Source organism: Lagopus muta, chromosome 4, assembly GCF_023343835.1.
Source record: "Lagopus muta isolate bLagMut1 chromosome 4, bLagMut1 primary, whole genome shotgun sequence".
Classification (NCBI taxonomy): domain Eukaryota; kingdom Metazoa; phylum Chordata; class Aves; order Galliformes; family Phasianidae; genus Lagopus; species Lagopus muta.
Genome location: NC_064436.1, coordinates 25,786,295 through 25,799,385, shown reverse-complemented (window position 1 = coordinate 25,799,385; position 13,091 = coordinate 25,786,295). Strand labels below are relative to the sequence as shown.

At 39.2% G+C, this 13,091-nt stretch overlaps 1 protein-coding gene across 1 annotated transcript in view; it reads left to right on the top strand.

Moving 5' to 3' along the window:
* ANTXR2 (ANTXR cell adhesion molecule 2) overlaps positions 1-13,091 on the top strand; it is a 99,961-nt gene that overhangs the window by 19,288 nt on the left and 67,582 nt on the right. Inside the window, exons 8-10 of the mRNA XM_048941540.1 lie at positions 6,403-6,463; positions 7,472-7,567; positions 11,393-11,462. Coding sequence (XP_048797497.1) covers positions 6,403-6,463; positions 7,472-7,567; positions 11,393-11,462 — 227 coding nt within the window. The remainder of the gene's footprint in view (positions 1-6,402; positions 6,464-7,471; positions 7,568-11,392; positions 11,463-13,091) is intronic.

Here is a 13,091-nt window from a genome sequence, read left to right as displayed (position 1 = left end):
TCCATGAAGAAAAGCACATCTGCTCTGTGTCAAGCTCTGAGCATAGCTTTCCTAGTTTGAATTCTGCTTGCAGTCTGCCATGGTCCTAGAGCTGCTTTTCTCCCTATTGGTTCTATTTTGCCCACTGTACACTGTGTTTAGAATAGCACCTCTAGGGAAAATGGTGTCAGAGAGAGAGGAAAGTAGAGGGGTGATAACATCAAGAAAAGCTACTATTTTGAATTTGCTGGCATTCAAAGTTTTTTTAGTGCTCCTTTGCCATCTTTCTGCTGTATGCAGCACATTTTTTGCAATGAGACTGGCTGTCAGGATAGCAACAGGCAGTGTTCTAGGCTTGAAGCTTGAAATGCAGTGAGCAGGAGCAGTAAAGTTTTGCACACTGATTGTGGAAGTGATTATATTGCACTATCAGGATATATTTCGCATGACTTGCCCTACATGAGTTTAGCAAATGGGATTGCTTTTAAAAGGTGAATATTTTCTCTCTTCAAAACTTAACTCTGGAAAAGAAAATTAGATGCTTTTGTTTTATTACAGCACATGCAGTTCACATAACTGCATTGCCTTCCCTTTAAGGAGTCAAGTCAAACTGGTTGAGGGTTGGGATCCAGAGAGCAATGATTTAAATAAAAAAAAATATGCATGTTTAACATGGAACTGTAGGCAGTGAAGGGCACTGGTGACTTTGGTAATTCTTTGTTCAAAGTTATTACTTTCCTGAATGTGATCAAAATTGTCAAAAAACTCTTTCTCCAACAGTTCATGGCCATACTGGTCTTCTAACCAGGAAGCTGTAACTTGTATGTCCATATATGTATATACACACCATTATCTGATTTCAGAACAGTAACTAGACTTGAAAACTGTTATGGTGGTCCAGTAAAACATCCAGCTGTGCTGTTGACTTGCCCCAGTTCCTAACCTCCACCTCCAGTTCTGGGGAGGAACAGATGCCACAAGAGTTATGATTTATGGTGCTGCTCGCTGCCAAAAACTTTTGAACTGCAGACTGGGGCTAAGTAAAATGGAACGATACTGTGAAAAGAATTGACACTTAGCATATTTTATTAATTGTCAATGTACAGTTGGGTTGCTCATGGCTTGTTACTAGTGCACTGTCTTCACAATTTCTTGGAACGTGAAATTCATTAATGTGCTGGAAGGGAAAGTTGTTGTAGCCTGCTTGTAACACTGTGCCGCATGGTACAGCTCTGTTCTGCAGTATGTTCCCAGTACATGGTAGGCAAAATACTTACAGAGCTGCAGGAGCTGTACAGTTGAAATTCTCAGAACTTTCAGAGGCAGCAGTGAGGGTGAGAAGTGAACAAAAGCAGAGCCCAGCACGTGACATGTTAAAGAGACTGAGGAAGGTGCAGTAGGCAGGCTTTCTATGGGAATAAATGTTGCATAAAGCAGAGGCAAGATCTATGGCAAAGCAAAAATTATAAACAGAGATGGAGTCTGCAAAGCCTGTAAGCACTGGTGAGACTTATTCCATCTCATTGCTTGGCTGCCTTTTTATGATTTATTGTAGGGATGCATGCTTTTTCTATGTTAATGTAATGATTTGTGTAGATGTATTTTTTTGACAGCTTAAAAAATTCTAACAAAACACAATTCTCTATTTTGATTGGATACGTACAGGTCAGAAACTTACACATCTATAATTGAATCAAGTGCTAAACCACTTCTTTATAAGGTGCAGTTGATGTGAGCCTTCAGGAACCTTCTAGTGGGGAATGCACAGGAACCAGGCACCCACACAGATTGATACAGATTTTAAGCACTGATTAACACTCAGCTTGCTTGGATAGCAATTTGTTAGGAGAAAAGTGGTCCCAGTCTGAGAAGTGGATAAAGGAGCTGGGCTTTCTAAACTGTTTGGAGAAACATTCACATGTATGCTAGTTTGTACCTGAAAAAAGCTGAACTTTCCCTGAACACAAAGCTGTGGCATCTAAACCTCTGAAAGCTGAAGGTGGAGATAGGTGGTAACTGGCCCATGCAGGACTTGACATGAAAACCTGAATGCTGGTTAGCTGGTTCAGGAGCTGAACAGTTTATTTAGCTGTGCCCTTAGCTGCAGTCAGTAAGTAAACAGGATGTGAGAGCAAGATCAGAGTATGCAGAGCTCCTCTGAAGGACAAAGCTCTTACATCTGCATGCACGCAGATACCAAGGCACCAGTGTAGAAGGAAGCTCATTTTCTGCATGGGATATGAAAGCTTTTATTCAGCAAGCAACTCTCTAAGCATTAGAAGGATCTCATTCCCACTACATCCAGTTGAACACTCATGTGCCTGAAGCTACAGGTGCAGTTAAGGATGTTAAGCACACAGCTAAGCATGCATGAGAGCTGGCTCACAGGTGGAACTGAGCAGTCTGGCAACTGATTTACAAGTGACCCTTTCAAAAGGAAATGGTTCTCTTTTTTTTTTATAAAAAATTTTATTTTAAAGCCAAATTGAATCCTGGTGTTTATCCATGAATTTACATCAAAGATGCTTTTGAGTGTTGTGGGTTATCTCAAAAGCCTTTATTCTGGTAACTTCTGCTCTTAGAAATATTATGGAATGATTCACTTGCATTACTGACAAACACTGTGCAAACTGTACAGCATCCATTCACCTAATGGCCATCAGATGTGATATCACTGAAAGCCTGAACGGCTCTTCTGCTTCCAACCAACCCTCAGAAGCTGTGCGGGACAGCATTTGCAGCACTGAGCCTGAGCAGTGTTCACACTGCTTGCTGTTGTGGCAGCTTTTATCATTACTATTCATAGAAAATATAGTATAACTTACTTTTTTTTTTTTTTTTTTTAGTTATCATTAAGATGCTTAGTTGCTCTGGTATAACATGCTACATGCAGAGGAATTACAGAATAAGGTGTCCTCAACAGTCTGCTTTTTGTTACTGCTAAGAAAGGAAACATCAGTGATATGAATTTCACATCTCATTTTCTTGAAGCACAGGAGACTGACCACCTTGAAGAGTAGCACTGCTACCTTCTTCCACCAACAGCCACACCTGGTAAATGAGCATTAAAATTAAAAGCTTACAGCTGTGATTCTGACACCATCCTCTCATTTGGATGAGCTCCTGTGTATTTCCAGCTGTAATCCATTCTGCATAGCCTTGTTCTGTCTCAGACTTGCAAGAAGCATTCTATAGTTCCTCCACAGCATTTCATGCTCTAATTTGAATTTACTGTATGTCAGCAGAGCGCTTAAGTATCCCATGCAAGGATAGCCTTAAATAGTCATTATTTCAACTCTTCCTGTGGGCAGTAAGTTTCAAATTAATGAATTTGCAATGCCAAATCCTTCCTTTTGACTGTCATGATTCGGAGAAGAGGGAGCACTGTAAAGATTTGTGAAAAGTTCTTCTCAGCCTTGCTGACTTTCCACGGCAAGATAGGTTAAAGCTATTTTAGAATAGAAAAAAAAATCTGAAAATGAGCAAACACCAAACACACAAAGTTCTCTAAATCCTGTTACATGTGAAGGAAGCGTTGATTACCACATTTGAAAACATTTTCAGGTTCTCCATTGTAATAGCTGTGAGCCAAACCTTTCCAAACTAATTAGACGTGGTAAAATTAATAGGATTTTCATGAATTATGTTTCAGATTCACTTTATCCATCTTGTCCAAATTTTGCTTTGAGGGAGCATTTGGAAGAACCCATAAAGGAAAGCCCAAGGCAAAAGCTATCTATATACTTCTGGGTTGGCTACATCTGATTCACCTCTCTGCATTTCTTTCATTTCTGCTGCTTAAAATTACTTAAGACTGCCACTGAAGGGAAGGTTTTCTGAGATAATGGGTCAGATTTTAATAGCAGCTTCCCTATCATATATGGGCCATCGAGACAAGCTGCTCTTTGAATAACTCAAAAAAAAAAAAAGACTCAGTGTCTTCATGCAGTTGTCTTCCTCATATGAGCTTTGTTTGGAACACAACAATATTAGATTATTAACCTTGCAAAGAGATTGAAGGTGTTTGAGCACAGCTTTCTCAAGACAAGTGAGAGCAGTGAATGACAATAGCTTCAATGAGGAAAGTAAGTATCAAAGCAATTGTGTATTTTTTCAGAAAAGCATTGAAAAACCTATTTTCTTGTTTTTATCACAAACATCACATCTATGTGTAACAACTGGCATTTCATGGTACTATGGGGAAATGTATGCATTCTGAATTATTCCCTTTTGCTAATTAATTTTGTTAGTGAATTCTAAGCCATATTTTATGTCAGATGTGGTTTTTATTTTTCCCTGTTTATTCCTAAGTTCAGGTGGAGTTAAGCATGCCCAAATTGATTGTTTGCCTGCTTTGTGTCACATCTAGAAATAGTGTTGGAAAATCACTATAAACATGGTGGGGTTACAATAGCACTTCCCAAGGAAAAACAGATGAAGTGTCATTGTTCCAGTTCTTCCTCCCCCCCTATTCATCAGGCACTGAGCAAATAGGGACAAGATCACTTCAAAAGTTTGGATCTGTGGACCTGTGGATCTAATGCTACTCTGAAGTGTAAAAAAAAAAAATAATTTCTTTGAGCCTTGATATTGCCTATGGCTGGATATTTATATTAAAGCAAAGCCAAAGTCTCATTGACTTAAATGGGACTGTTCACATGGCTCAATCTTCAGAGAAATACTGAGAGAACATGTTTTTACAATGAAGGAATAAAATGCTTTGTTCTTTCTTCATTTTGTTCTACACAAAGCACTTTTTTTTTTTTTTTCTTCTTCTCTAAAATAAGCCTGCTCTCTACACTGAAATAACAATCAAAAAGTGAAGTCCTTTTTTGGAAGCAAGAGTTGAGACCTTCAGTTAATATAAACTGCTGGAGTTGCACTGAACTCAGAGCTGCATTCTTTCCAAAGATCTCTATTGCTGCATCTCATCCAAATGCATGTGCCTGTGAGGTCTCTCTTTGCAGATTTTTAGATATAACTTAATGTTTATAAATGGTTATTGAAAGCACTACAAAAAGAATTTGTGCACAACAGTTCGGGGGGAGACAGGTGTTAGAGAAAGTGTTAAATGAGACAGGCAGCTTTTTGCTTGGAACCTGGCATTGCTGTTCCAATGCACACTGGCAAATATGCTATTATTTCTGCTGGGACTGATATGTAGCAGCAGAAATCATGAGCAAATGAGAGTGAAGTAAAAAAGGCAACACTTGAAGGGAGGAAAAAGGAGCTAAGAGTAAGACAGTCACATTTACTGACAGTTTGTACCTGGTTCTGAGCCAGCCTCTGAGAGCAAATGAAGGTACAGAAGGGACAGGACATTATGCTACAAACAGGTCCTGACCTTGAATGAATTCCATGTAGTATTATATACATGTGTGTGTGTGTGTGTGTATGCCTGCTTAAAATATCATATACTACAGCCCAAGCTATTTAAATACTACACAGAAGTTTTATTAAAGGAAATTAATAGCCTTTTACAAAAAACAAAAACAAAAAAAAACACCACATCATTATGTGTAGGAAGAAGGCAGTAAAGATGTGTGTTGTTTTCACTTGTTTAACCCTACAAGTTTCAAGTGGCTTTTCCCACCTGCACCACAGAAATACGTTATGACTTTCACATACTATGAATTAACTTAGAATTAAGAACAGTGTCCAAGACCACCTTTTGAAGTACAAATCATTTCAATTTGTCCCTTTTCTTACAATCACAGACTCATTAAGGTTGGAAAAGATTGCTGAGATCATCTAGTCCAGCAGTCAACTCATCACCACCACACCCACAAGTGCCTTACATTCTATCCACTGTATTTCTGCATTGTCGGTAGGAGTATATTTTGCTCCTGCCCATTGGAAGACTACTCCATAACTGGTTAGGCTGCCTGCTTTTGCTTCTCTAATACAGCAGCTAAAGAAAATCATTCCACAGAGCTCTGTTCAGTCAGGAAAATCATGCATTCCTGCTCTGCTGTACATAGAGCAGGGTGCCAGCACTTGGAATAATGTGCACTTGGCCTGACCCACAGCTTGTTGGAAGACTCCATTTGATTGGGCTGGATTCTGGATCAGGCTCCTTGTGACTAACTTCTGGCATAATACTTAGGATTGGGTTCCATGGAAAATTAAGTTGGGAAACTGGATAGAATTTGAGGCCAAAAATCAGACATTAGTGTTGTTTTGAAGAGTATTCCAGGTTCAACAAACTGATCCAAGTCTTACAAACTCTTAGTGGATCTGACTGTGCAAACATGCAAAAGTTTCACATGGTTCAAGGAAATGTCCTACAAAGTCAGGCACATGCAAACCAAATCTGTAGCTGTGTACTAGCATCTTCTAGGTACAAACACTTGATTTAAAATAACCTGTTTCCTCACTGAAACAGCATTCTGAAACCTATTACTATTTCCTCTATTACAACAGGTGTTGAAGCAGTCATGCACTGAGATTTTATATTTGGAACCATCCAGTGTCTGTGTGGGAGGTAAGTTCTCATGAAAAAAATAATTATTATAGGATGGATATCCACATTTTACCCAAAGGGAAACCACCCAAGTCATCTAGAAAAGGAGCATCCCTCCAGAAATTCCTCAGGGACTTTTTAAGACAAAAATCAGATCCTTTTGCTGGCTCTTTTTTCCCTAGGAACTGCCTACTGAGGGCTGCTCCTATAACTTCAGTCATATGTAGGAACTCCTATTTTCCATTGTATGATGTGTGCAATTAATCACGCTTTGCACTTCTGATAATTAAAGCAGTGATACATTTGTGACACTCCTATTCTTAGCCTATGGTCACCAAGTGGTGAATCCTAATAACATAAGTCCATATAAATGCCTGACAATATTTATAGTGCTCTGAACATGTTAGTGTGAGCAGTAAAGCATTTGACTGTTCTGGTGCAGTAAGGTGGCAATCCTTATGTAGAAAAGCTACACAAAATTATGCGTCCTTTTCTTCTTCCCAGTTTCTCAATTCACACACTCTGAAACCAATCAAAAGAAGGCGGTTGCAAAATCTGCCTATTTGGATGTCTTTTAGAAACATGGATCATCTCAATGAAGTCAGTTGCTTCAGTAAACAAAGTTGTCCCTTCTCTGCAAGATTTCATGCTCACAAATAGCATGGCTCTTACGCAACTCCCAGAGAAGCATTTGTGAGTAGAAACATTCTCTTCAAGAGAGAGAAGCCCAATCAAAATCTAGAGTTTCTTGCAAATAAATACCCAGATTTCTTTCCTCATGTGCAACTGAGACATGGGGAACTTACTAACACAGGTCCTGCTGTTAGTCAGAATCAGCTGAGGGAACAATTATTTATTTTCTCCGTAAAATGACTTAACTATGCAGTTAAGTACCAGGAATGAATTAGTAATGTTTCAAACTTAAGATACCTTCTTATGCTGAGCATCATTTATTCCTAAAAATATTTAAATTATCTCCTAAGTTGCAGTGCACTGAATAGCTGTTTGTTGTTTTCTTTTCCCCTGCAGAGGAGTTCCAAGTTGTTCTTAGAGGAAGCGGCTTAACTCTTGGTGGGAGAACTGATGGTGTTACTTGCACCTATCAAGTGAATGGAACTACCATTCGTAAGTATTGGAGTTAGTAGGAAATATAAAGGCAGATCATTTCTAAGTGATTTTTTTTTCCCTGCTTTTTTGCCTCCTTTTCTTTAAAATCTAAACAAAGGCATGGAAGGAAGGAAGAAAAATAGGAAAACTGAGGATTTGCAAGAGAATGTGTGTTGTTCACATCTTGCTCAGTGATTTGAATTTGCTACCAGTTACCATTAGCGGTGACCAGCAGTTATGTGGAATAAGGTGTAGGTAACCATCTAGCTCCTAATGTACCTATGAAAAAAAACACAGCCACAAAGCATGCTGACCAATGTTCCTTCTTGTAAGATGACCATGGTCAAGGAAGGCCCTTGTGATCATTCCAGAAATCAGTCTTACCCAAGGCACACATAGCTTGTTCTGAAGCATCTCCACCCACACTGTCCAGTATACAAGAGGTATAGCTGATAGATTGGCACAGGAATTTAGCAGGGCATTGGTGCCACTTCATGACACAGAATCCTCTTCCTGGAACTTCTACAATTGGTAGTGTTTTTCCCTATATTGGGACATCTTCATCTGCTTAATACCTCGAGCAGCAGTCTCCTCCAGGAGACCACAGCCAGATTCCCAGATGTATAGTAGTTTCCTGGTACATGGAGTGGAATTGAGTTTCAGACAAAGTGACCATGGCATCTTTTATAGGCACTTTCCCTGTAGTTTTTTTGGAAATAATTCCTACTCAGTGTTTTTTTTCTGTTGTATTTACTATTGACCTTTAGTCAGATTTTGTAATCCTTCGCTCTTCCTCTGTTGAAATATTGTCACTGGGGAAATTTTTTTCTGCGTAGGGCTCCAAGAGCTCTTAAAAAAAAAAAAAAAAAAAAAAAGACAGAATGCGAAGCATTTTCTTATCTGATTAAGAATATTTTTGAAGATCTCCTTTTAGGCAAAGCTTTTTAGGCATTGGTCCTGTGTTGTTCAGTACATTAACTTTTGATGATGCAGGAAAACTGTCAGGGCAAAGGATACGTTAGGCCAGAATCTGGATTAGTCCCATTCTGCTCCTCTGTTCCTTAAACTAGCAACATGGAGATGGTGGTGAAAAAGCACCATTAACAGAAACCCCTGCCATTTTTGATATTCAGAAACTAAAGTAGACAGCTAGTGGAATTACATTTAAGCAGTATGTCTTAGAAGCAAGCCAGAATGGAAAAAATGATTAAAAAAAAAATGCATCTGTAGAAAAAAACATAACATATTCTCCCCCTACCTGATGTCTGATTTTTATATTAGCTTGTCTTGAATTCTTGTCTCATTCAGCATGTGTTTCCAGTCCATTTTCTTCCAATCTCTCCTGCCTGTTAAAGACCTTCTATAGGAATAAGAAAATAGCACAGTTCTGGATAAAGAGAATCTGTGTAAAGCAATTCTGCTTTTATAAATTTTTCTTCAGTTTCAATTAAAACTGTCACCTTTGTTCCCTGTATTAAAATAAGTCTTGCTCATTGACACTTTTTCTTCATATTAGTTTTATAGAAATGTAGTTTGAAATGTGACAAAATTGGTTCAGTTGCATATTTGTTATCCTAGTGTGCTTTTCCTACTCGGAGAAGGGGGAAAACAGGCTTAGTTCTAGGTGAAGAAAATTAATTTCATGCTCTTTAGAATGAGCAGGTGAGACATCAGTAACACAACCTTAAGATAATGACAACTTACACTCAATTTAGGTGGCTGGTTTGCAAGTCTTCAGGACTCCCTTATTTCTATTTCTGGCTTCCTTCTGACTTGTATTCAGCCACAAGCAGTTCACTTTTCTACAACTCCAGTCTGCCCAAAATAATAGCACATACCTTCATTTTTATTTTTATTTTTTTTTTTAACTCTAGTTACTATTGCGGGCTCTCCAAATCCACTGAGAAGAGAATAAGAAACATTAGGCTTAAAACTCATGGGTGATCTAGTGTGGGTGTTATTAGGCCAGTGAGGAACATTACAGTGAGAGTCAGTTTCTGGAATAGTTTATCTTTTTAACAGCTTAGATGAAAGCCACTGACATATATTATGCACACTGCCTTCTTTAAGTGACCTTTTCAAGTGTTTCCTGACTTTAATTTCTGATTGCCTTATCATGTAGTCATTTATAGCAGTGCAACACATGCACGTCTGCTTTGCCATAGTAGGAATAGCTATGCTTGGACAGGATGAAGCCCCCAAATACTTGCTAGCATTTGATGTGCTGATTTGCAACAAGATCTTCAGGCTGCTTTTCCTATTCTTAACTTCAGGAGAGGGTGTACCACATCCATGAAAGGAAGGGAATTGGCATAGTGATGTATTATGTGTTGCAGCATAAAACAATCTGTGACACATACTGCCAAAGGCCTGCCATAACACACCTAGCTTCTTGTCGTCTTCATCAATGGACAACAGCAAGTGTTTACAGAAGAGTATAGGAAGAAAATAAGATTGATGTGCTCCTTCCTTTGATACACAAGCTCTCTCTACAGAGCTCCAAGCTTTTGTTTTGTCTCCAAAGAGACTGAAGGAGACAAAATGGTAGGAAGGGCTCTGAGCACTACTAGGAGGTGGTCCCAAGAAAAAGAAAGTTTATTCTCATGCTGTGTTCTCCTTCTTGGAAAAACAGATGTGCTCTCAGTGGAGTCCTCACCATTTGAGGTCACAATTGAGGACACGCTTGCAAGTTCCCCTTACTGGTAGCCTGGGTTCTACTTTGAGACTAGCCTCAGAGCAAACCCTTATTTTGTCAGTTCTTCATGTTTTAAAAGATACATTTGGCATGGTTCTCTTTCTGCATTTATAAAGAACTGTTACCAAATGCTGGAAAGGAAACCTGCCAAATGTAGCTTGTGGGGTAGAAAAATAATCTATGAAACATACCATTAAGACAAAAACATATGGCAATGTGCTAATCCTTCTTCCCCACCTCACAACCAGCCCCAGATCTAGGCCAAGCAGTCAGTGCAGATTATGGTACATGAGAAATTCTCATTTATGCTATGAGCTCCTCCTTTAGCTGCACCTGAACTGCTTGCATGTCTGCCTCGTCCTTACATGCTGGACAGAGTCATCTCCACATTCATCTCACAGATATTCATCTCCCCTCTTCCCCTAGATCAGTAGTCCATGCTCAGACATACAGTCCTACCATAGGAAATTGGGAGGATAATTGTGTGAGTAGGAATGGACGTTTTCCCCAGTTTAGCAAATACTGGAATTACAGGAGCTCCCTTTAACAAATACCACATTCACCATGTGCAAGTTTTTTTTTTGTTTGTTTGGTTTTGTTTTTTCTCCTATTTGACTCCCTTGTCACCTTTTGGTGCACTTTTAACATATGAAGGACACCCTTGAAGGTTCACTGCTGTCTTCTGCCACCCAGCTGCAGGGACAGTGTTTCTTTTTCTCCTTTCCTTTTCATGGTTGCAGGAAAAGAATGCTGTGTTGGACAGACTGTTTTATGAGTAGATGCTTTGTAAGTCTGACAACATTCACAGATGCTGAGACCTCCCAAAAACATGAAAAGCACTGGAGAAAAATACAACCACAGCTGATGGAATACTCATTGACTGCCACGCACAGGATTTATGTTAATTGGAAGCAAACATTCACTTTCCAAATATTGGGAAATCCTAAATTATGTTCTTATTATTAAATTAAAAAAAGGCCTTGAAAATAGGAAAACAGCTCTAAGAGAGCACGAGCTGACATACATCAGGCAACCAATGTAATATGGGCACACAAGCTGGGCACTGGTTTGGACTTCATAGTACATGTACGCAACACCGTCTCGTTTTAACAGTGAAGTAAATCAACTTCATGTTATTTGTTTTGCAGATGAAAAGCCAAAAAAGGTGGAATCGGAGTTTCTGCTTTGCCCTGCACCAATCCTGTATAGAAGTGGCCAGTGAGTACTTGAAACAAATGCCATCCTGTTTCACTAGAATTAGACCCATTATTGCTGATGTTAATCATGTGGGCATTTAGCTAGAGGCAGTCTTTTGTTGTTTTTATGGGGGATGGTTTGTTGTCATGTAGGTTTTTTTGTGTTCTTGTGTTATTTCCCTGGTGTATTTGCCAGCTTTGGAATGGGCTTTAAATAGTCATCTGTGACCAAACCAATTTGGACAGTGCCTTAAAAATGAATATTCAGCCAGTTTATTAAACACTGAAAAGGTCCGGCTTGTCACAAGTTTTATGCAGATTAGCTGTTTTAACAGGGCATAATATGCTCTCTTCTGGATAATCTTTAGGCTCATTGTTAAACAGATTACATTATCACTGACACTTACAAGCTATTATTAAAATTATATGTCAAGATCTGTATCACTGCTCAACGTGTAATGATAAAGCAAGGCACTCGTTTAACAACGGCGGCAATCTCATAACGGCACTGTGGCTAAACTGCAGCTCCAGCCTTATTCTAAGTGTCACTGGCCATGGCTCCTGATTACTTCTGGCCCTTTGAGAACTAGTTCTCCCCTCCTCCTCCTCTCAAATTCAGATGTTCCTAGGGCTTTTAGAGCCGCTTCAACTTCATTGTTCAGATTTATGAGATAGCAGCACAAAATAAAGATTCTTTAAGCTCATCGTAAGTCAGAAAACTGTGTGTCAGCTCTTAGCCCCATGGGAGGAAAAGGCTGTTTTCTTCCCCAGTTTTGCAAGTAGGTCCTCTCAATTGTTTGCAGTGAGGTTTTAATATTTTTGTTTGTTGCAGTTCTGTATTGCCATTTTTTGTGACGATTCTTAACAGTATAAGAACTAACATGTTGCATAGATTGTGCAATTAGTTTTCTGAGCTAAGCAGTAATCAACAAGTTCAGTTGTAAGACTGTATAACAAAGCCCTAAATGCACATCTGTTTTGTGCATCAAATGACAACCGGGAGGAGAAAAGTTGGAAAGCATTAGAAGACCTCAGTGGAAGAAAGCAGGGTGAATCACTGCAAAGAGCTTCATTGCAGCCTCTGTAGCAGCCAAAGCTCATCAGCAGTGAAGGAAATAAGCACAGAGGAGAGCTACATTGGAGAACAGAAGGGGATGAGTTTTTAAATTCTGTACGTCTTCTTATTGCTAAGGTTGCCTCTCACATAGCTAGGACAAAAATCAATGTTTTGCATTTATCTAGCAGGAATTTTAGTACTATTTGCTGTTCCATTACACTGTGCAGCTGCACTGTGTTTGATTGAGCTGGTCTACATGCGGTTGTGTACCAGCTGTCCAACAGAACAGCTGTAACAAACTGCTCTGCTAGCTAAAACAAACCAGCACCGTGTGCAGCTGTGAGACCCAGTTTCATCATGAGGAAGATACAACACAGTCATTTTAGGAACACTTCCTTTCTACATCGGGTGTCTCAGTGGAGTTGCATGGCCTTACGACTGTAAGTCAGACCCCATTTATTAAACACTCCAAAGCCTGAAGATTCCAGTGCTTTTCCACACACAGTGACCAAAAGTGTGACAAGGCACATGGTGTGTAAATAGCTAAACAAATGTAAAAAAAAAAACAACATGGAATCTCTATAGAAATTAAAG